The following is a 23,946-nucleotide window of genomic DNA, read 5'->3' on the forward strand; positions in this document are numbered from 1 at the left end:
TCACCTTGTTCGATACAGATGGACCAATTAGAGAACACCGCGGATGTCCTGCAAAGTTGCTTGGAGGGAGGGAGAATAAAAGCGCCAACTCATAATTTTCGCCCTTCTTTGGGTTATTTTCGTGAGTCAAGTTTATTACAGTGCGCCGTGTTTCTTAATTTTTTTCCGCGAGGGATATTGAGGTAAGCACCAAATTTATTGTACGTTTTATTGAAATAGTCTTCCAGATCTGATATTAAATTAATTTTTATGTCTTTTTTTATAGGAAAAAATTAAATTCATAGAAACTACAGAGCAATCTGCATAATTAATTCTCGATAAACAATAGAGCATAATAGAATCATACAAGTTACAGTTGTTTCATACTTGCAAGAAAAGTGAATTAAAATTGAACTTCGTTAATAACTTTAATTGAGATTTGGTAATTTATTAATATTTAATTGGAACTGTTTTATTGTGAATTGTTAATTGGTAATTAATTGAAATTTAATAATTGTTTGAGAGAGTTGTAATCTGAATTGCAGTGACTTGAAAGTTAAGGTTCAACTAGTGGAAAGAGAAGTTTAAATTTTTTATTTTGAATTCGAGTGAACTTAGAAGTGAACATTTTTATTTTAGTTATTTCCAAGTGGTATTTGATTTTTTTTTTTAACTTTATTATTTTATTTTAGAAGAGAGCTCTGATTTTTTGTTTGATATATTTGATTAATATTTTTATTTCTTGCCAAAGGAACTATTAAATTTACTAAACGGTTTGTCAATTCTTTGTGGAAAATAGAGTGATGAAAATTCTGAAACGTTGAACTTATTAATTTGCCTGTTTAAAATAAATCCATTGTTTTTATTTGGAACTGTGATTTTTATTTTAGACAAACCAGATAATATTTAATAGTTAACAATTTAGTAATAAATTGTACTGAATATTCACTCGGAGCTTACTAACCAAACAATATTTTATATCGTCTTGGATGTCTCATGGATAATTTAATTATTAATACTCTGGAATATAATTATATACAATCGAAGTCGTTATAGTCAGCAAGCATTTTCTTCAAAAATATTGAATTAATAAAACTATTCAATTGACATTTTTGTAGTCAACTAAAAGTAGGCACTTGTTTCGGAACTTATAGGAACCTGTTCAGTCTTGATTAAAACGTTTAAGATATTTAAAGCAATCATTTTTAAAAGACTCGAATTTCCAATTAAATATTAATTAATTGAAGCCCAGTCATTTTAATCCGTCTACAACTCCTAAATATATATATATATATACAGGGGTGCTGAAAAGTCCCGGGACGGTCTAATAACTAATATAAGAACCAAAATTTACATCAAGCTTTTGCTCATATAAAACTATTGGTATATTGTCAGCAAACTGAAGGCAAACACTTTGAACATTTGTTATAACTGTTTTGGTAAGTGATTTGAAGTAAAATAAAAGATTAAGTGCCTCAGTTTTCTCTAACAACCAGAATGTTTGCATTTGAAAAATTCTGTATTTTATAATCTTTGAGTGTCCGCCATTTTGTAATGCGTCAACTGTTTTACGTCAGATTTTCGCCAAAATGTTTCTAATTAAAAAAGAGCTTTAATTTTATGTACGAATCGACCTATGCTTCTATTTAAGAATTTTCACCAACCCCTAGCGGGACGTCCCCCATAAGCAGGATATCATGGTGAAATACACAAAATAATAGTTTTATATGAGCAAAAGCTTGATGTAAATTTTGGTTCTTATATTGTAATTAGTTCAAAAGTTATTAGACCGTCCCGGGACTTTTCAGCACCACTGTATATGTCTTGTGAATTATTTAAAAGAATACGATTTTTAATAGGTAGATAAAAAGGAGCAAGGTAATGTATTAAAAGCAAATAATATTACATTCTTTGGAAATACAGCAGTTCGTACTCAGTTAGATTACTATGAATTTTAGGATTCTCTTGTGATTACTCACTGAATAAAAGCTATAAATAACACCACAATAACTTTCTAATATTGTGCAATTCACGGCCATTGGGCAGGGGACAAAAAGTAAAACTAATAATAATCATGAAGGGAGGGACCTAAGGGAAACACTTGGTAATGGTAACTCTTGATAAAGAGTTATTTACAAACTAACTTTTTTATGTTTAGGGCTTTCATTTTTAACGCACATTAATATTTCTTGCACGCTGAAAAGATACTTGGGGCTTATCGGAATACATTAGTCACGAGTACCTCCATTAATATACCAATTAGTAAAAGTAAACTTTACGGTTTGCAGTATATTTTTTATTAATATTCACAGAAATATTTAAAAAAAACATTATTTATGGATGTGTAATTTTATAATACTGTATTTTGCAAATTCTACTATTTACATAGGATGATAATAATGCAGTATTTCTTAATATCCAAACTAATTAAAGTTTTCCCAAACATTATGGGAACATTATTTATTGCCCAAAATGTGTGTATGCCATGCAACCCTGACACCCCCCCCCCTCACTTAAACGAAAGTAACCAAAATTTGTATTAAAAGGAAACATTGTGTTTATTAAAATCCGGGAATAAGCCGGGATTTTTTTTAGAACCGGGAAAATTTCAAAAATAATTCTTCTGTCTCTAGGAAATTAAAAAATCAAGACATAATTTGACAGCTTCTTGAATCAAGAACTGGTTAACCACGAAACATCGTATTTTACGCGACGTGTCTCGTGAAATTGCGAATGAAGATCGACATACGTTCGTGAGCTACATTTGACGCAGATCGATCTAAGGTTACCTACACTAGTGTAATGCGTTTATCTATGTTGGTTCTACTCCTGTGCCGTGGCAAGCCTCCGCTACCCCTCCCCCCCAAAAAAAACGTAGCAATGCATTAAAAATTAAAATGGTACGCTTTAAGAGGAAACGCGGCAGAGCGGTAGTAACCGTGATACAAACGGGTTTTTCGTAATTAAGTATTATTCAGTCGCCGAAGTAGGGTCTCCGGACGAAGTTGTCCAACTCTTAGGGTAAACGCGCATTAGCACGGCCAAGACCAAGATCACGACCAAGACCAAGACCAGTAATGGTTTCCTTGACATCCATTTTCAGACTGACTGTTGTTTTTAGTTCATTACAAAACTGTCTTGGTCTTGGTCGAGGTTGTGGTCGTGCTGTTGTAGACCAGTACTGGTCTTGGTCTTGGGTCGTGATCTTGGTCTTGGCCGTGCTAGTGCGCGTTTACTCTTATTCTTTAGAGAAAATAGTGTTTTGGAAAGACGTGTATTAGATATATATAGCAAAATGTACAGTGTTATAAACAGGCTTAAGGGTTCGGTTCGTTGAATAATATAATGTTTGACGGTTTGATAGGATGTGCAGCCCGGGGTTTTAAATGCACCAGAATGTCAGTTGAATTTATACAAAGATTAATAAAATACCTTTTGGAGAAGAAAGTAGCGGGTTAGTTACAACAAGTAACGTCGAGAAGGGGACGTTTGCATCCTGTTGCACAGCAATGACAGAATGACATACTGAGCTGAGGGTTGAGCGGCAGGAAAAACATCTAATGTTTAAAATTGGCGGCGGATAAGCGCCATCGTGTGGTACTGCACTGCTGCTCACGTCTGCCATGGCTACTGTCGGGTATTCCCCATATGTAAAACACAAACATTAAGCTTAAGTCTCCACCCAACCTAGCGCTCACCGTCCACCGCCAACCGCTCGTATCACGGCCGAGGCCTCGGTTGGTCTATGAACGATTGCTCCTCACACATGTTCCGATTGTCATCAAATCACATAGGTTAAAACAAAGGAAGTGGTCAAGTTTTGATATCACGATCACATCCAAATCTCGACTGAACTGCGTTTACACCGGCAAACAACTAAACATCGCTAGACTAAACGGGCGCAAGAGCCCTCGCGAGCGCTGCGGCAACCAGTGCCGGACAGTTGGTTACAAGAACTTGAGAACAGTGTAGGCTATTAAAATTTTAATTATACACATTGCCGAGACATCACTGTCGTGTGTGAACAGACTTGACTCTCGGAAAAACCAGCGATACAACTGTAGCGCGACAGTTCTCGTGAGTAAAATTGCGTATATTGTTCACATTATTCTACAGTAGTTGTGCAAATTCTCTTGCAACTTTACTTGCCAGTGTAAACGCAACTTAATGTTGTTGCCAGTCTACAAACGGCAGACGGCTAGCCGATCGAATCACCCACGCTCATCAGTTTTCGTCGTCGAGCGGCATTGGTTAGACGACGGCTGGAAATCCCGCCAGTTCTCCGGTCAACTATTTACTGGAACGACTTCTACGCACACTTGACAATCGTTCGGACGATTCGAACTGTTCAAACCAAATAGTCTAACGTGCATGAGGATCTGTATGTCTTGTTGTTTCGTAGCCCTTGACTGTAATCTAACCGACTGAGTCTTCACAACTGAGTCTGATTGAGTTTTTGTCTATTCGTGGACAAAAACGATCGGCAGTACTCAAATTACCGATTGGTGAAACATGTTTTTGTAGTTCTTTGTGTATAAAACTATTTAGAAATATACAGTAACAGAATAACGTAATTTATAAATAATATTATAATTAAAGTTCGTTGTTTCTGTGTCCATAATTTTCAACGCTAGCGTGTCTGCTGGTTCTATGCTCGGACTGTAGCTCCTCGATAGTAAACAGACGATTGCTAATTTTATTATTGTATATTATCCGTACTTCGTACTTTAGTTAGTTGTAAATAAATATATTCTCTATAAACATACATACATACATTTTTACGTAAATGTAATATATTCAGGAAGCTCATTTTATAACCTATCATTTCTATGACTTAAAAAGGAAAAAAACTTGGGATTTTAAATATATTCATTTATCTCTACAAATTCTTTTGAAGTAACGTGGTATTCTTAGGTTTCCCCCCCCCACAAAAGATAAATTAATTAAGTACAGTACAGATGAAAGTATTTGGTTTATTTGTTGATTGTACTGAACCGACCTTGAGTACCGGTGATTTCATCGTCTCGTAAGTTCGTCCACCGCCGCGCCGTTCGTACCGGTAGCGCTGTATTGGTATTTATTTGCTATCTTTGTATTTCCGAATTGGAAACATGTATATGCTAAACATAACAAAAAGGTAAGTTTTTTTTGTATATTATGTATATTAGGTATACACAATGTTATGTCGACACATCGAAAGACACAGAGATAAAAACTAAGGAGCTTAAAACAGGTGATAGCGATAAATCGTCACCGGATTTTTCACATATTGCTAGCGACGAAATGCTAGAGCACCGCAGCTTTGTGGCATTTCTTGCAAATACTGCTAGTGACGATAAAACGTCATCGCTGCACTTGGCCTAAGGGTTAAATACAGTACAGTACTACAGTTGTCTATCTGGTTTGAAAATAAACTAGATAGTCGGAAATTTTCGACCGGGAAAACCGGGAAAACCCGGGAATTCGAAAACAGATTTTGAGTGGCTACCCTGAAAATTATACAATTAATTTATTAAATTAAAAACACCTTTTTGGGGATTTGTTTTTTACAACAAATAAGCTATAATAAAGGATTATGTTTAAATTTCAAGCAATAGGAGATTCCCATATCAAAAGACTCAACTTTGATATGAATAGTTACAGTTCTGTTAATTTACAAGGCATACAAATTTCATTAGTAAACTGCTTTGCATATTCAGGAATTAAGTTGCATGAAAATATTATCTTTCTTATTTTGATTGGAACATACCATTAGTATTGTTTATACGTACCGATGACATACTTGCAGGCATCTCTCAGGAAGACTTTAGGTTACAATATAGTTCTCGTTTACGTCTTTTACGAATAGTTTATCCTGGGGTATTGCTATTATTGTTATTACACAATTTCCGATTTTTTTAGGTTATGGGATAATCAGGAGGTAACACATAGGGTCCATGAAATTAATAAGTTCATGTCAACCATAAAAATGTATAAGATACCTTCTTGCCTTTGAAACATAAAGTAAATCAGCATAAATATTTTAACGCCTTTTACCCATTTAAACAATATGACAGATTGCACAACAACGTGCTTGCTGGCAGATGTTGTGAAATGCACTGAAAAAGCAAAGCTTTGCAAGTAACATGATAGTGAAGTAAATCGAAGGTTCACAGAAGCCACTTATCTTACTAAGATAAATAACTGTAATGTTAACATTTCACAAAAATGTCTATGTTACAATCTTCTTCACTTCATCAAACAAGGTCAGTCGCCCAAGGTGAAAACAACAAACGTACGAGTAATTTATTTAAATGACTATTAAACTATTGAACTTCCTCGTATATTTAAGTTTTCACGTAAACCTTGCATTGATGTACCGTAGTAGAATTATTTGAAGGCTCGTCACTTTTATTACTTAAGAAGTATATTTAATTAATTAGGAATATTTTTTTCCATAAAGTATCATATAGAAATAAGCCATAACTAAATAAGGTTAAATTTTATTTAAACTTCAATCTTTAAAATATTTAACTTTCTTTTATTTTTTAGGAAATTTCAATATTTTTTAACAATCTGTCAACGTTATGACTCAGGATATTGCTGGTGCTAAACGAATATAAATTAAGAAACACTTTTACTTATTTTTACATTTGTAATTTCTTAGAATATTGTAGTTTAAAATAGTTACGGGAATTCATGAAATGGATAATTTTATGTAGACACACGAATGTCTCCATAGAAACTATTCAGAAAACACTGCTCGTAGAATTTGTGTTCAAAAATTCTATTTGGACATCTAAGATTTCCCTTTTAGAGTAACTAAACACAGATTATGTTAGGAAACGAGCTTAAAATTAACAATAATCTAAAACGTGTGAAATTATTTGAAATAGATCTTCATTAAAAAAGTATGATACGTATTGAAATTTGTTAAAGATCAAAATATACAAAATTAAGATCAAAGATAATGTGTAATTAGATGGAAAGAAAAATTATCTTTTTTGTAACACACAGTAAAACCTAAGAAGAAATGTTCCACAAGGATTATATTCTATATATTATACTATTATCTATAATATATCTTAAACAAATTCTCATTTTTATCATAACTATTGCGATTATGTAAATTGTCTAATATCTGCTAGTTGGTAAAATAGAATTTTATATAAAAATGATGTAGTATGTTGAATATTAACACTATATCAGAAGACTTTCAATAATAGTCCTTAATAAGACATGTTTGAAGGCATTAAATTATGTCTAGATCAAAGGAGAAGTACATATAATAAGCACAATCCTGTTAATATAACACAAAATGTACATTAATATATACAAAATTACTTAAGCTTAATGGATCTATATGATTTGTAAGTAATTAAAGTAATTAAATTAAATTTGGATGTGTATTTCAATCTAGGATGCAGGACGTAGAAACGTACTTGTCCCACAACAAGAATTCTCCGAAGTACTCGAAGATTTCCAAAATCCTGCGAGATAATGAACAGCTGTTCGATTGGTGTCCGGAAGAGAAAATTCTGGACGCCGGATGTGGCCCTGGTGACGTCACTGTGAACGCGTTGATACCTTGGCTTCCACCTGATTTCCAGTTGGTAATGGGGGTGGATGTGTCACCTACAATGGTGGACCATGCTTTGGCAGCCCATGCGTCTAACAAGCTTACGTTCGCCACCTGGGATATTGAGCAGGAGGTCACAGACGTTTTGAAAAACGGGAAATTCGCGAGCGGATTCGACAAAGTGTTTTCGTTCTACGTATTGCACTGGCTACAAGATCTAGGGTGGGTATTTTAACTATTGAAATGTGTATTTAATTTGCTAAATAAATGGTCAATAGTACTGTTTTTGAAGTTTCTGTGATGCATAGCTGTCTTTCATGAAAATTTGTCAAAATATTTGTCGTATCTTTTGTACCAATTTTGGAAAAATGTAACAAATTATTTAATTGCCAGTTTATAGACTTACTTGCTTGGATGTTGTTGCTGTTACACAACAGCCAAATAAAAAAAAAAACACACACACACACTGCAGTGTATAAATATTAAGTCACTTGACAGGTATTTGGGTTATCCGATCATATGTTAGTTTGTTCATTTAAACACATATGTGACAGAAACGGTCAAATAAAAAAATTACTAAATTTATTGTAAAAATTAAGGGTCGTTTGGTTGTAGAGGTAACATGCTCGCCTGGCAAGTGAGAGGTTGGGGTTCGAGTCCTGGCGGAGCAAGTAATTTTTGCGGTTCAATCTTTATTGAAATTAAATTTACTTTAAGTGTAGATATATGTGTTGACTTATCAGTCACTAAAGCAGATTATGAACTAATCAGTTTTTATTAGAAACTTTCAATATTTTGGCACAATTGCAAATATGACAAGCAGATTGGTTTACGGCTCTACAGTGAGTATTTGAATGAGTAAATAAATTATTTGTGGATGTTATCTTAGTATTTTAACTCGTATTTCAGCGTTTGTATATAGAATTTATTACTGTGGTTGCTCTATTCTTTGACACACACAATAAGTTAAGATGTAACCTTTTTGAATACTTGCAAAGTGTCTTCCTTAATCGGTAGACGTATTCCAAAATTGATGGTAAACTTCTATAACGGGTATTTATTATAAACAGTATTCTATCTAATGAATTCTCTTTTATACAATATGAAATATTAAAGTTTTATGATAAAACATCGCAAAATTATATCTTAAAAATAAACGACATAATTTAGAAATGATATTTTAAAAATATAGTAAATTAGTAGCACTTTAATTTTTTAAAGGATTTAATTTACTAACCAATTTTAGTTTTGATTTCAATTTTTTATACTACGAGATTTTATAATCCGTACTGGATTATATGTAATCTCTTACTGTTAATAACGTTAAATAGTTTAATCTTAAGACCTAATTTTAAAAGTAGTCATGATTCAATAAGCCGTATATTGTGCTTGTATGTGTTTATAATTTTACAGGAAAGGAGTTAGGAACCTGCACTCACTGCTGAAAACCAGAGGGCAAGCCCTTCTATTTTTCCCAGTTGATCGTATTTTCCAAAGAACCTACAAGAAGGTTCGAGCGTCTGAAACTTGGAGTAGATATTTTCAGGTAAAATATCGCTAAACCCTCCTTGTGTTAGTACTATTTTAAGTGTTCTTAGAAACAAGGGAAAGCTTTGAGAAAAAAAAGAATGTAAATAGGAAAGGAAGAATAAAAATAAGACCAACCTTGGTCCAATTTGGAGAAATACAAGACACCATTGTAGTAGTCTCCTAGACTTCAAAGTATGTCAGTGAATTGTTATTAAATTAAATTAATTTTCTTCGTTTGTTTTCACTGCAAGCAACGTAAAAAACGAAAGGGAAAACAACGTGAATAGGATAGGAGAGGATGAAGCACATTTTCTCTTTTTAAGCCCTGGCTTAAAAGTCATAGGAATAGTCTTGAAAGCAGGAATAGTCAAAGACTATGCTTGCTTTCAAGGTTCTCTGTATTAGTAACTGCCCACTAACGATTTGTGACCAATCACTGTCGAATTTAGAACTACCAATCTGTTGCATTAATTTCCTTTAATTGGACTACCATCAATTGGTAACTCTTATCGTGGCAGACTCAGTATTGGTAGTGAGATACCGGCAAAAACCCATGGTAACCGGTATAGTGTTGAACATCCAGATTGAGAACTGGGATTGTGACCTGTCCATACATGTAGTGGAGGCAATTACTACTTTCTTTTAAAAGAAAAGTGAACCAGTGATTGTTTTCATTGTGTATGGAGGACGCAGAGGCAGTGATTTTTACAAATTAAGGAGGGACTATCTGACCTATGTACAGCCATCCTTTCTGCATCACTCTTATCACTACAACATGCCTGTTTTTATGTGCTGCGGTCCCTATTTATCTTGTTGATCACAACTGTAGACTACTTTTCCATTGATAATAACGTGTTAACACTTACTAATTAAATACTTACAAGTTTTACTCCTTTAAATATATTTTGAATAATATAAGTTCTGAAAGTAAAACAGCAATAGTAACTCGAGTCTGCGCTCAGGTATAGGCTATGCCTACTCATTTCTCAAGGAAAACTTTCATAATAAACCATACTCTCTGTTTTTAAAAGTTCCAAGCATACATTCTTTTTTAGATTGAGATAATGAAATGTTTAACATAAACTATTACGGAAATACAAATTCAAACTTATTCATTACTCATTGGAACATTTTAGTTCTGCATTGTTTTTCAAAGTAAAAGTCGTCCAAAAAAAGGTGCATTTTGCCTGGACTGACTGGCACTTCGGCCGCGAGAAGAAAAATTTTAGAAATATTTGTTATGTGAAGAATTTGACGATGGACACGTATTGGACAATTCATCCATACTTCGTGTAGAAAAATGTAATGTATGTGACACCCGCTTTTCTTAAATTTGAAGATCTGGACAAAGACAAAACTTTGTGGTTGTATCAGGGTTATATAAGCTCGTTTGATGTCCTTGCCTACACTAGATCTACGTGCAGATCCCTCTTTGATTCCAATTAAATAAGATTTTCAGCGAAAGAATACGAATTGACTCGCTGATTTTAAATCTTAGTGGCCTTATTTTAAGGTACGACCTTCAAAACGCAACAGACAATACAAAAAAATCTATGACAACGGATCCCCCAGCCAGGGTATTCATCATCTACTGCCATCTGTTATCTGTTACTTGAATACCATATTGAAACCCAATTAGCATTACTAACGCTGGCTAATCGTTGGTAATGTAAAATGGCGTAACCCTGCATCTGGCAGTTGAAATTCCTATAATGGCAGGCCCTATTTTGCTAGTTGTGCTTACCTTTATTCAAACCTATATAGAAAGTTTATTCTTGAAATAAAGTATAGACTATCTCTCACACACACGCACACGCACACGCACACACACAACACACAACACACACACAACACACACTCCTGCTGGCAGTGGTTAAGTTCAGTATGTGCTCCCAACTTAACCTCAAAATGAGTGATATATGTTCTATTTGTAAGGGCCCAATTCCTAATGAAGTAGATTTTGCATTGTGTTCAGTAAGTGAAAATGTAAATTGCATTTTACTTGTGCTGGAATTACGGAGCACAATTGGAAGAGAATTGGTGCCAAGAGAAGGAATGATTGGCAGTCCAAACTTTGTTCCAGTAAGACAACTCCAGCTTCAGGTGGTACCTTGGACGTTGTGAGTAAGTTACATGCAGATTGTCTTCAAACTATTGAGGCTACCATTAAAGAACAATTTGCTTTGCAATCAGTAGAACTTAAAAAAGAGATGGATGAATTTAATAAATCACTTGATTTTTTTTCGAACAAGATTGATGTTTTGAGGCACAGTCAGTGCTGAATTAACTACAAAATTTTAGCTGTTGAAAAAACTAACACTTATCTCTTGTCCGAAAATAAAAAATTGACCAATGAAGTTGAAAGTCTAAAGTTGCTTGGAAAACCTAGATCAGTATAATCAAAATCGAAATATTCAACTGGATGGTGTCCCTGAGAAAATTAATGAAAAAATGGTTGATATTGTAAATAAACTTTCTGAGGTGATCAATGTACCCATTAACTATAATGAGGATATTCACGCTTGTCACCGTGTTCCTACAAAGCGAAAATCTGGTGTTAAACCCATTATTATACAATTCTCAAATAGGCGAAAAAGAAATGATGTTTTCTTTTAGTAAGTAATGTAATGCTGTAGATGGAGCTTGTATTGGTCACTGTTAAATTACATTAAAATACAAAACCAATATTTAATACATTTTATTGTGAGGCCTTTCGATATCCAAGATACCGTCATCAGACAATATTCTACTTAAAGCTATATTTACATCTTTCTTATCACGTAAAGCACATTTGATCTTATTCTTAGCATATTTGACAGAGTTCTCTGCCAAACCGTTACTCATGGGATGGTATGGAGGACTCAAAGTATGTCTGATACCATTGTTTGACATAAAATTGTGAAATTCGAATGAGGAAAATGGTGGACCATTGTCACTGTGGACAGTCTCTGGCAGACCAAACCTACTGAACAAATCTCTTAAATGATTTATGGCTACATTGGCTGAAGTGGAAGCTACAGGAAACACTTCCAGCCACTTGCTGTGCGCATCAACAATTAGTAGATACATTTTTCCATTAATCGGACCTAAATAATCCATGTGAAGCCTTTGCCATGGACTTGAGGGATAATGCCACGTATGCAGCTGACACTTGCTAGGGTTTATTTCTCTCCATTAAACAGGAAGAACAATTATTTGCCAAGGACACAATTTGATCATCAATATTAGGCCACCAAACATAACTACGAGCTATCGATTTCATTTTGACTATACCCATGTGGGATGAGTGAAGCTCGTCCAGCACATATTTTCTCATTTTGCTAGGCACGACAACTTTGTAACCCCAAACCAATATATTATTTACTATAGACAACTCCTCCCTCCTTGCAAAATATGGCAACAACTCCTTGTCATCTCCAGGGATGCTATTGGGCCACCCGTGCCTTACATAACCAATAACTTTGCATAAAATTGGATCTTTTAGCGTTTCTGTTTGTACATTTTCAAAAGTTAAAGGCACAGAGCTTTCCAAAAGACAATGCAAATAACTGCCCTTCCAGTGGTCATCGTCGCTCACTTCCGGCTCTTTCATTGTCAGTGGTAGCCTGCTGAACGCGTCGGCATTACCGTGATCAGCTGATTTTATATATTCTATATTAAACTTGTACCCTGACAAAAATAAACTATAGCGCTGCAATCTGCTGGCGCTAAACACTGACAAACCCTTATGAGGACCAAATATTGATAGAAGCGGTTTGTGGTCCGTACATAAAGTAAATTCCCTACCATACAGATATTGGTTAAATTTCTTCACGCCCCAGACAATTGCTAGAGCCTCTCGATCGATCTGGGAGTAGTTCTTTTCAGCATTAGTTAGCGTTCTAGACTGGTATGCTAGTGGTTTTTCAATACCTTCTGGTGTGACAACACTCAGGACCGCACCTAGTCCAAAAGAACTCGCGTCTACCGCCAGCTTCAACGGAAGTTTGCCGTCATAGTGCGCTAAGATAGTCTCACTACTTAGCAGTTCTTTTACTCTATCGAATGCCTGAACACATTGCCTGTTGAAATCAAATGGAACGTCTTTCTTTAATAAATTGTACAATGGGCTTAAAATGCTTGACAAATTTGGAAGAAATTTAGAATAATAGTTAATTAGCCCAATTAGCGATTTAATTTCTGTGACATTCTTTGGGATAGGTGCGTTCTTGATTGCTTCTACTTTCTTGGGATCGGTGTGCAAACCGTGTTTGTCAATGACAAACCCCAAATACTCTACTTGATTAGCAAAGAAAGTACATTTACTCTTTTTGACAGTTAAGCCTTTCTCATTTAACCTCTTACACACTTCTCTTAACTTCTCATAATGAGCCTTATCATTTTCAGCGGTTATTAGAATATCATCTAAAAATACTGCAATTTGATCTATACCCTGGAGAGTCTGCTCTATTTTCTTTTGAAAAATAGCACTTGCTGACGTTATGCCAAAAGGAAACACGGGAATAACAAAATAAACCTTTGTGTGTACTTATGGTACACAGTTTCTGAGACTCTGGATCTAACTCTAATTGGGTATATGCTTGACACAAATCGATCTTACTAAACTTTTCGCCCTTTTGCAGGTTTGCGAACAACTCATCTATTCTTGGTAACGGAAATTTTTCTACTTCTAAACAAGGGTTCAATGTTACTTTAAAGTCACCGCAAATCCTGACTGAACCACATTTCTTTAATACAGGAACTATGGGCGTACCCCAATCTGAGCTACTTACAGGTATTAACACTTTCTCATCTACTAGCCTAGCTAGTTCGTTTTCAACCTTGGCTTTCAGGGAAAAAGGTATTGGCCTAGGTTTGAAATATTTAGGAACCGTGTTTTCTTTTACTGTTAACTTTACAGGCTCGCCTTTAAAACAACCTATCTCGTCACTGAATACCTTAGGAAATTCTTTGAACAACTTGTTCTTAAGTTCAAGACAACTATCGGCATCGGTTTTACTTATCTCAAATAAACCTGTCATTATTTTTAAACGAAATTTCAACCCCTAGAGCACTTAACCATTCCCTACCTATAAGTGGATGAGCACCGGACTTGATGACATACAAGTCCATTACTTTGTTTACTTTGTTATAATTAACTTTAACTTTGATCTTGCCTACAGGTGTGATAGGTTGATCGGTATAAGAGCTGAGTGTCAACTCACTAGGTTCTAATTTACACATCTGGAAATGAGAATTGTAATATTCCTCACTGCAAACACTCACAGAAGCACCTGTATCAACCTCAAACGTTAAGCTTTTACCATTAACAATTAAATCAAGCTGAATTGGGTCTACCTTGACCCTGTCAGTCACCTTTTCATTCATTCTAAATAAATTGGCTACATCCTCCACAAATTGCTCAGTGTCCCCTGACACCTGATTACTGTCATCAACACCTTCTAGGTAGTTATGTTTGCGATAATTTTTGGAATTCCCAATGCTTTTACTATCTCTAAAATTAGTCTTATCTCTATTTACATTTGTACCTTGCCGACCAGCTAACTTAGAACGACACACTTTTGCTATGTGGTTTTGTTTACCACAGAAATGACACTTCACACCTAATAACCTGCACTGTGAACGGAAATGCCCTGTGAGGCCACAACATAAACATTGCGCACTGCCACTGCCACCTGGCGGAGATCGCCGCTGCCATCCAGAAGGCCCTGGTGACGTGCCGCCGCTGACCTTGGCTGTTCCCCCTGCTCCCTTCCAGGCCGCTCCAGCGTTGTCGCTCCGTGCTGTCTGGGAATGCGTCTGGGAATGCGGTGCGCCATTTCCGAATCTCCCCCTCCTGGCCACCACGCTGCTCAACTGATGGATCCGCTCGGGTCTTCCGACTGATAGAGCTGCCGCCGATTTTTCTGCTTGCTCCATTGAAAGCACTATTTTGGTCGCTTGCTCGAACGTTAACGAGGCTTCCGATAAAAGTTTTTGTTTGGCACTTTCACTTCTGATGCCACTCACCAGTCTGTCTCTCAAGTAATCATTTAGCGACGCGCCAAAGTCACAATGGGTTGTCATTTTTTTCAAATTTGCAATATACTCGGCAACCGACTCGCCTTCCAACTGTACTCGCTTACTAAAACGATATCGCTCCGCGATGAAGCTAGGTGTCGGGAATAAATGTTTTTGCACAAGTTGCACCAGTTCATTAAATGTCTTTTCCGACGGTTTATTAGGAGTGCACAGGTCTCTCAACAAACTATACGTTTTTTACCCCTATCACAGTTAAAAACGTACTGACCTTTTTACCCGCGTCAATGCTATTACAGTCCACATACAGCCCAAAACGTTCGATGTATGACGCCCAGGTTTCAACTGACCCGTCATATTCCCCGATAACGCCTATTTGCGCCATTATATTAGTTACAGGAAACGGTAGTTCGTCTAATTGTACTTGCCACATCAACTCGTAGCTAAAATAATTTGGTTGCACACTACACTTCCTCCCACACTAATTGGTTTGAAACTAAAGAAAATTCGTACTGTTAATCTCCGTGATGTTCACTCGCCATTTTGTGATGTTCACTCGATCAAAACTGTCCTCGTGTTGTTCGCGCACGTGGTGTTCACTGTTGATGTCCAGCGGCGATGTACACTCGGAATTTCGCACTAATACTAATTTCCACAAATCCTCGTCGCCATTTGTGATGTTCGTGGCCGGTGGTAATGAAACTGGGTAATAAAATTACACCAATTCAGGAAAACTATTGTACTACATCTTGGTCGGGAGGACGCGGGTTTCACGGACCGTGGGTAAAACTGGACTGGGGAGAACACTCGCTGCTGGAACGGTAAGGAACGTTGGCGGGGAGAAGTGGCGTGACCTCAGTAGCCAATAGGATTTATTCAAACAGTATGGTCTCATATGACGTAACATACATATAACCGCCAACGGCCAGATCGATAATCAACATTCCTATCTTAACAAATATATTTTAGATAGCTGACTATTTATATTAGATTCAGATATGTACACCACAGTAACGTAATTAGAACTATGTAATTCAGAAGTTTACGAGGAAGAGTAAGAAGAATAGTCAGCTGATTTCGATGCGTGTTTGTCTGTTACGGTCGTCTCGCGGCCGACGCTCTGTGACGTTATTGTTTTGCTTCGTTCTTTTGATTTGTAAGTGACTTATATTATTGTTTATTGAGTAATTATTTGTGCTATGAATGAACTTAGTAATTCAAGTGCCATTAGGCGCTGTTTTGATGACGATTTTAGTGGAAATGATAGCGATGCAAGCAGCACCCCCACCAGAGAGTGACTCAGACTAATTTTTTTTAGTCTAATGTAAATATGTATATAAGCCATTTTTTTGTATTTTTAATACTTTATCTGTCATTTTTCTTACTTTTACTCATATCAGTAACTAAATATGTGTTTATTTTGAGGCAATAATCACTATTCAACTACTTACTGCCACTTGTTGATGTGGTAAACATTTTAGTAAAATTTTTGCGAAAAAACATTGTTTTGTTTTTTACCAATTAGTATTGTGATATGTTGTGCAAAAGGTTAAGAAGTGATATTTTTCTTATTCAGCATTATATTTGGAACATTTTGCATATTTTTAGAACTAGGACTACTACATTTTGTAAAAACTATACGTCAAGGATTTTGAAAATAAAAATATAAAAAAACTACACAACCGGTTAGCAGTACCAGATTTTTTTATGATAAAAGATAAGCATTTTTATTTTTACTTGATCTTATAGAACATATGTTTGTGTAAAAAACCATATGTAATACATGCAATTTGAACATATGTTTGTATATAAAAAGTTGTTTAAAAAAGAAATGTCATATGCTCGAAAATGGCCTAGCACTTTGAAGTGGTTTAGTCATCACTTGGAGGGTTAATTTATAATTATAAAGAGCTGATTGGGCACCTGTTTATCAATGTCATGAAGTTAATATTAGTCTGTCTAGGTTTTATAATATTTATAATAATTGTTACAATGCTTCATGTGACTTAAAGAGGATCACTAGTAGCAATAGGAGTAGGCGTCCATGGGTAACTTACAATTTGGTTTCCCTAATAAATGAAAAAATTGTTTGTATAAATTATGTTGTAAAATTAAAACAAATTATGAATTAAGAATACAGTATAACAGATGTCTAAAATAGTTAAGCAACAAATTAAAATAACATTAAATTATTACTCTCAACTTATTAATCAAAATAAGGGTAACACCAAACACTATTGGAAAGTTATTAAATCAATTTTAGGTAACAATAGGAAAAACATTGATCAAAATCTATTGTAATGGCACAATTGTTGATGTAGGTAAAAATGAGGAATTTGTACCAAATCAATTTAATAAATATTTTGTGAATATTTCGGGTAAATTAAAAGAACAATTTTTCGGTTATGATTTATTTAATGAAGATCAAGCAGTGAAAGAGACAATATTAGAATATTTTAACATTTAAATTGATGACATATTGTACAATGTCATAATTAAGATGAAAAACAAAAATAGTTGTGGTATGGATGGCATCAGCATAGTCACTATTAAAAATAATTTGCAGGTATTTGTACCAATTTTATATAACATATTTTCTAAATCTATAGATCTAGGAGTATTCCTGGAACAATTAAAAATTGCTTGTGTTGTTTCTATTTTTAAGGGGGGGGTGACAGCAGGGAAATATCCTCATATAGGCCTATCTCTTTGATTAATACCTTAGCAAAGATATTTGAAAGCTTAATAAAAACTCAATTGTTACATTATTTAATCAATAGTTCATTAATTTCACAAAATTAATTTGGCTTCCTACCAAACAAAGGTACGGATATGACGATTGAGAAACATATACAATATATCGCTGAATCTGTTGATAAAAGTAAATATACAATTGCAATTTATCTCGATTTTCAGAAGGCCTTCGACCTGGTGGATATTGACTTATTGTTAAGACAGTTAAAGTTATATGGGATAGGAAGGTAGGGCCGGGGAATGGTTAACCTCATTTTGTAAAAATAAAAGTCAAGTTGTAAAGATAGGTAATCATGTTAGTAATGTTTTACAACTGAAATTTGGGGTGGCTCAGGTTGGAGTACTGGGACCTCTTATGTTCATCATTTATACAAATGAATTATTGAAACTAAAATTAAATTCTAAAATTGTTGCTTATGCGGGTGATATTGGTCTATTTTGCTCCTCCTATAATAAAAACATTTTGAAAAAACTAGTAAGTAGTGACTTAAAGTCTATATCAAACTGGTTAATAGAACATAAACTATTGGTAAATACCAACAAATCTAAATGTATTCTTTTTTTGATAGAACTAAGACTTGTAGCAATCTACAAAATGAATATGAACTTTTTTGTCATAATCATCAATGTATATATGACTGTAAATGCATAAGAATAGAAATAGTCGAGAAAATCAAGTATCTTGGGTTAATTATCGATAGAAATTTAAAATGGGATTGTTATGCATTGGATTTAACTACAAGGTTAAGTAAAATAAACCATGCCTTGTATCATATGAGGGAATTTCTCAGACCGGAGCATCTTAAGCAACTTTATTTTTCATGGTTTGAGGGGACAATGAGATATGGTATTAGCCACTATGGAGGTACATACAGTACTATCCTGAAAAATGTTATTATGATCCAACGATTTGCAATTAGAAATATTCATCATCTAAGAAAATTTGACAGGGTAACACATATTTTTGAGGAATGTAATATATTTACTTTCAATCAACTATATGCACTGTGCTGCTTATTGTATATTCATAAAAATCTGTACAGATATGAATTTAATGAGTATTCTAAAAATACCCGCCTGTCTTCTAAATTTACAATTAAAACTGAAAACCTGCACAAGGAAATGGCTAGAAAACAGTTTGCTTATGCAGGAATTAAAATATTTAATAATTTCATCATACAAGGCAGCGACGAGTTGTTGTTGTGTGTTGAAAGCAAACCAAAATTTAAGATGGAAGCTAAACAATATATTCGCCAAATTATAATATAATGAAATGCTCCATGATGTGATTCCTGATTATGGCTTTGCAGTTGAACAGTTTTATACATTTAATTATATTTATTAAGTTCTGTTACTGATTTTTTTTTGTTTAAAGTTTTATTATCCTGTTATTGAATTTAGAAGTTTATTATTTGTTATTATTGTTGATATTTATTGCTGTTATGAATTTAGATGTTTATTGTTAGTTATTGTTGTTGTTCATTGTCGTTATTATTGTTGATCTTTATTGTTGTTATGAATTTAGATGTTTATTGATAGTTATTGTTTGTTCATCTTGTTGTTATTTATATATTTTATTTATTAAGCAATAACTTATACATATGGGTGTACACTCATGAGAGAGCTTACATGTACTGGGAGTCACTTGGAATGCCTTTTAGTCAGAAAATGTGTTTTTTTTTGGTGTAATTGTAATAGTATTTATTGTGTTTTGTTGGGGTATAGTTTTGTTTTAAAATGTTGTATCTGATAGTTTTAAATTGTTATTATAGATTGTTATCATTATTAGTTATAAAAAGTAATTTCATTCTAGAGTAGACCTTTCCTGGGAGTATTGCACTATATAGTAGCCGTATGAAATAAGTGTATTAAAGATGCTTGTTTTTTCAGAATCCTGCACGTGCTGTGTTATGCACATGGGATCATGTATCAAATAAAAAAAACTGTTAATAAATAAACATATTTGAACTGTGAAAACACACACACACACACACACACATATTTTTTACAGTATAAAACCAGGAACATTGTTGTACAGTAGAAATAATTTTTTTACGAAAATTTAATAGTATTTGTTTCATTACAATTAAAAAAAGTAAAAGTAAAAATAAAATATCCAAAAGTAAAGCTTTATAAAAATATAAATAATTTGTTTTATTACTTTTAAAAATATAAAAAATTTCCCATGGAAGGGTTTTTTATAGAAAACAAAGAAAATTCTTATTTTTGAAAATATTTTAGAGTTTTTGGGGTAAATATTGAAATATTCTTTTTATCAAAAAATTACATATTCCTTATTTTACGAGTTTAGATATTTTCTGTATGCTTATTATATTTTTACACCTTTTGTTACGTTTTAGAGCCTAAAATTTTCAGAAAAGAAAAATATATTTTTTGTTATTTTGTACGGGTTTATTTGTAAAAGGTTTTGTTGCAAATCGTAAGAAGACTAAAAAAAATTAAAGTTTATAAAAACACACAATATATTGGAAGATAATATTTCTAATGAAGTAAAATGTATTATAATAAAAAGAACATATGTACGTAAATATGTTCATATGTACATATTATACATACATTTTTTAGGGAAAATCCGGGTTTTTTCGCGTTATGTCAAAGTCCGCGAGCAGACATGACAAACCAAAATTTGTTTCGCAACTTTAAAAATTCGTTGCATAGTTATTACGCATTATTATTCAATAAACTATACATAAAATTAATCCGTGAAAACATCCTGATTAATGTAATATAATATTTGTCCTACTTAAATCGTATTTTTTATACCAAAAGTTTGATTAAAAATATGACTGAAAAGTCGACTAGTGACTAGTCGTCTAACATTGGAGAAACATTTTTAGCGACTAGTCGCTAGTCGTCTAACAGATAGAGAGTTAAGCAGTGAAATGCTTTCGTGACATCTGTAGATGGTGACGTAACTTCAATCGTGCTTTTCTTACAACAAATACATTTTTATTACATTTATACAAAGTTGACATTGCATCACAATGCAAGCAAGCCTTCTTTTTGCAGCAAGAACCTTATCAAACCCGAGACTATAATTGCTCTCTTCATCAGGACTTATTAAAGAATAGAAACTTTGAAAAAGTCCAGAAATTTTGAAAGGCATAACTTCTCAGAAAGCTGATACATTTCTTCTATTATTATTACTCAATTGGCTGTCATATTCCAAGAGTATTAACTACTGTAGTCAGTCGTTCTTACTATTTCGTAACACAATGTTTAATCTAACAAAATATCTTTTATCCATGATAATATTTTATTTTTATCATGGCAGTTAAACAATTCCATTTCTATTAATTTTCCACTTGAGTTTGCAATAATCAAAATAATAGCTTTATTCAGGAACTGACTTTGTGAGCACTTGATATGTCAATAATAACATAAAATAATGATAGTAAACATAATTTCATATGATAAATTAATTGAAATAGTGGGCATTATTAGTACAACATTATTAATTTAAACATTTTTAATAGTTTGTTTACAGACAAAAATAGTCACAAAATTTATTTTACTTATTAAGAACTGACAATTTAGAAATAAATTGTAGTAATGTTTTTTTTATTTTTAGACTGTAACCAGAAAGATACCACCATTTCCAAAAGAAGAAGATCCATTAGCTGAATTTGAAACTATGCTGATAGATACTGGATTCGAAATAATGAAAAGTGAAATTAGAGACCATATTGATGATTTTCCCTCAGTTGAAGATGTCACAGGTATATTTGTCAATAACAAATTGCTCAATATATCCTAATAGAAATAATGAAACACGAATTTATAACAATAATTTGTTTAGTATATTGACATACATACCTATGAAATAGGCCTAGTGGTTGTTAACAATTCGAATTACCACGATATTCAATAATTAATTAATATACCAATAAATATTTTAGCGATAAATAATTTTACTGTAATTAACAGTATACTCACTGGGCATATTTTATAGCTATAATCCTACAGTATTAAGTATAGATTTTGTGGCTGGTTTGAGTTAAAATTTGGAAGATTTGTTTTCGAATGGATACATACATTGTTGTAAGTCCATATTAAAGTTTAAAATTTGTAACAGATAAATCTAAAAAACGTTTTGATCCTCGGGCTGAATTCCAAGTACCTTTGTTAAATTCTCGTCACTCGTACAGTTTTATAAATATTTTTAGTTTGATTTTCACACCCATGAAATGAACAGGAATACAAGTTATTAACTAATTCAGTTCAGTACTCCAATTCCTCTACAAGTACATATTTAGTAAACATTAATGATAGGGCTTTGGAAATGTATTAAACACATTAATGTTGTCCATCTATTAATATGACACTGTGGTCGCGATGGTTGTATAATGCAATTCGACATTTTGAGGATGTGTTGAGGCGAGAATAGTAGAATAGAGGACGCCCCGTGTTACATAACTTCCATACAAAATCCTTAAACGACGTAGTTTTGTGAAGAAGTCCATTTGTAGAAATGTCCAACATTGAAATTTTTGTGTCTCACTGCATCAGGCCCAAAAAATCGTAATCTAGGGTTTCTACAACAACAAAATAAGTGACTTTTAGTGACCAAATTTAGAACTTCTGGTGACTTTTAGCTCCGTAACTCGAATAGGATAAATGTTACTTAATTATCTTTAAATTTGTATTGTACCGGATTAGATCCTTACAATAAATGCATTTATTGTGAATTGATTAATAACTTACTATTGCATTAATTTCCAAAATGAAATAAAATAAACAGAATCTTTTCGTTTCAGCACTAGTGGAGTCTCTGGACCCGGACATAGCCCATGTGCCGGTCGACCTGAAAGCCTCGTACCTCAGAGATTGTCTTCAAGTGATGGATCAGATGGAAGTACTCAACTTAGAGCGAACTTCCATCAAACAGAAGATGGTGCTTTGTGTCATTCGAAAGCCTTAATAGGTTGCAGAAAATAGCATTATCAATGTAGTTTGAATCATATTTAATGTACTGGTGCTAACTGTTTTGTATTTTGGTTAAATAATAATTTATGTACTAATGAAAGCGGCTTGCTTTAATGACTTTCAGCCTGATTTCTAAAAATAACTGATACTTAAGTACGTTAAGATACAAACACTAGAGACATCCATTACATTTACTATAAGAGATCAAAAGAACCACAAATAATCCAAAATCAAATATGGTAACCACACTTTAGGAGCCAACAGTAAATCAATATAAAATAATGTTCGAAAGACCATAAATAATCCAACAGAAAATTTCTTGTTCAAAGCTGTGTAAGTTTTCTTAAAGTTTTAATCAGAAATCTGTTAAAAACTACAAAATAATCTATTAAAAAGTAACAATGACATGGTAAAAAATTAAAATTTTATCGCTACAGTCTATGAAGAAAATGTTAAAAAATTACAAGAATCTCTCAAAATCAATGGCGAATCCATTACTAATGTTATCTAATCTGCTCCAAAAATCTATTAGGCTATAAATGTTGTCTAATCAACGTTAAAAATATTTTTTTACATAACATTCACTGGCTTTTTAATATATTATATTTTAGAAAGATTTTTCATAAAAATGACAAGAAACACATAGCTTTGAACAAGAGATTTACTTTTGGATTATTTATGGCCCTTTGAACAGTATTTTACATTGATATACTGTTGGCTCCTAAAGTGTGGTTAAAAGATATCCTGCTGGTTATTTATAGTTTTTTGAACAGTAATTTGCATTGATTTAATGTCGGTTCCAAAAGTGTCCAAGAAACCTCATACTACTGACTACTAATTAATATATTTATTATTTTCAAAAGAAAATTTTCGTAAAACTAATGAAAATCTTTATTCTACACATTGATGAACAATACAGACTGGAATTATTGAAAAAATAGTGTAGACAAGTTAAATCGTTGCCTCATCAATATAGTGAAAGAGGATATTTTTTATATATTGAGTGAATTTCACTAATTAATTCTAAGTAATTTACTACTAAATACATTTTTTTATTACTAAATGATTGAGTTTTTAAAAGAGATAAATAAAGTATGCGATCTGAGATACAAAAAATACAATAAATTACATGGAATTGAAAAAAGAAGTCCAAAATTGTG

The 23,946-nt window shown here is 33.3% G+C and overlaps 1 protein-coding gene across 1 annotated transcript in view; it reads left to right on the forward strand.

The window, feature by feature from the left end:
* LOC124358885 (juvenile hormone acid O-methyltransferase-like) overlaps positions 1–22,886 on the forward strand; it is a 35,627-nt gene extending 12,741 nt beyond the window's left edge. The window contains exons 2-5 of the mRNA XM_046811126.1: positions 7,379–7,759; positions 8,951–9,083; positions 21,432–21,579; positions 22,618–22,886. Of these exons, the coding sequence (XP_046667082.1) occupies positions 7,380–7,759; positions 8,951–9,083; positions 21,432–21,579; positions 22,618–22,781 (825 nt within the window). The 5' untranslated portion in view covers position 7,379 and the 3' untranslated portion in view covers positions 22,782–22,886. The remainder of the gene's footprint in view (positions 1–7,378; positions 7,760–8,950; positions 9,084–21,431; positions 21,580–22,617) is intronic.
* Positions 22,887–23,946: the final 1,060 nt, after the last annotated feature.

The sequence above is a fragment of the Homalodisca vitripennis genome, chromosome 4 (assembly GCF_021130785.1).
Source record: "Homalodisca vitripennis isolate AUS2020 chromosome 4, UT_GWSS_2.1, whole genome shotgun sequence".
NCBI lineage: Eukaryota > Metazoa > Arthropoda > Insecta > Hemiptera > Cicadellidae > Homalodisca > Homalodisca vitripennis.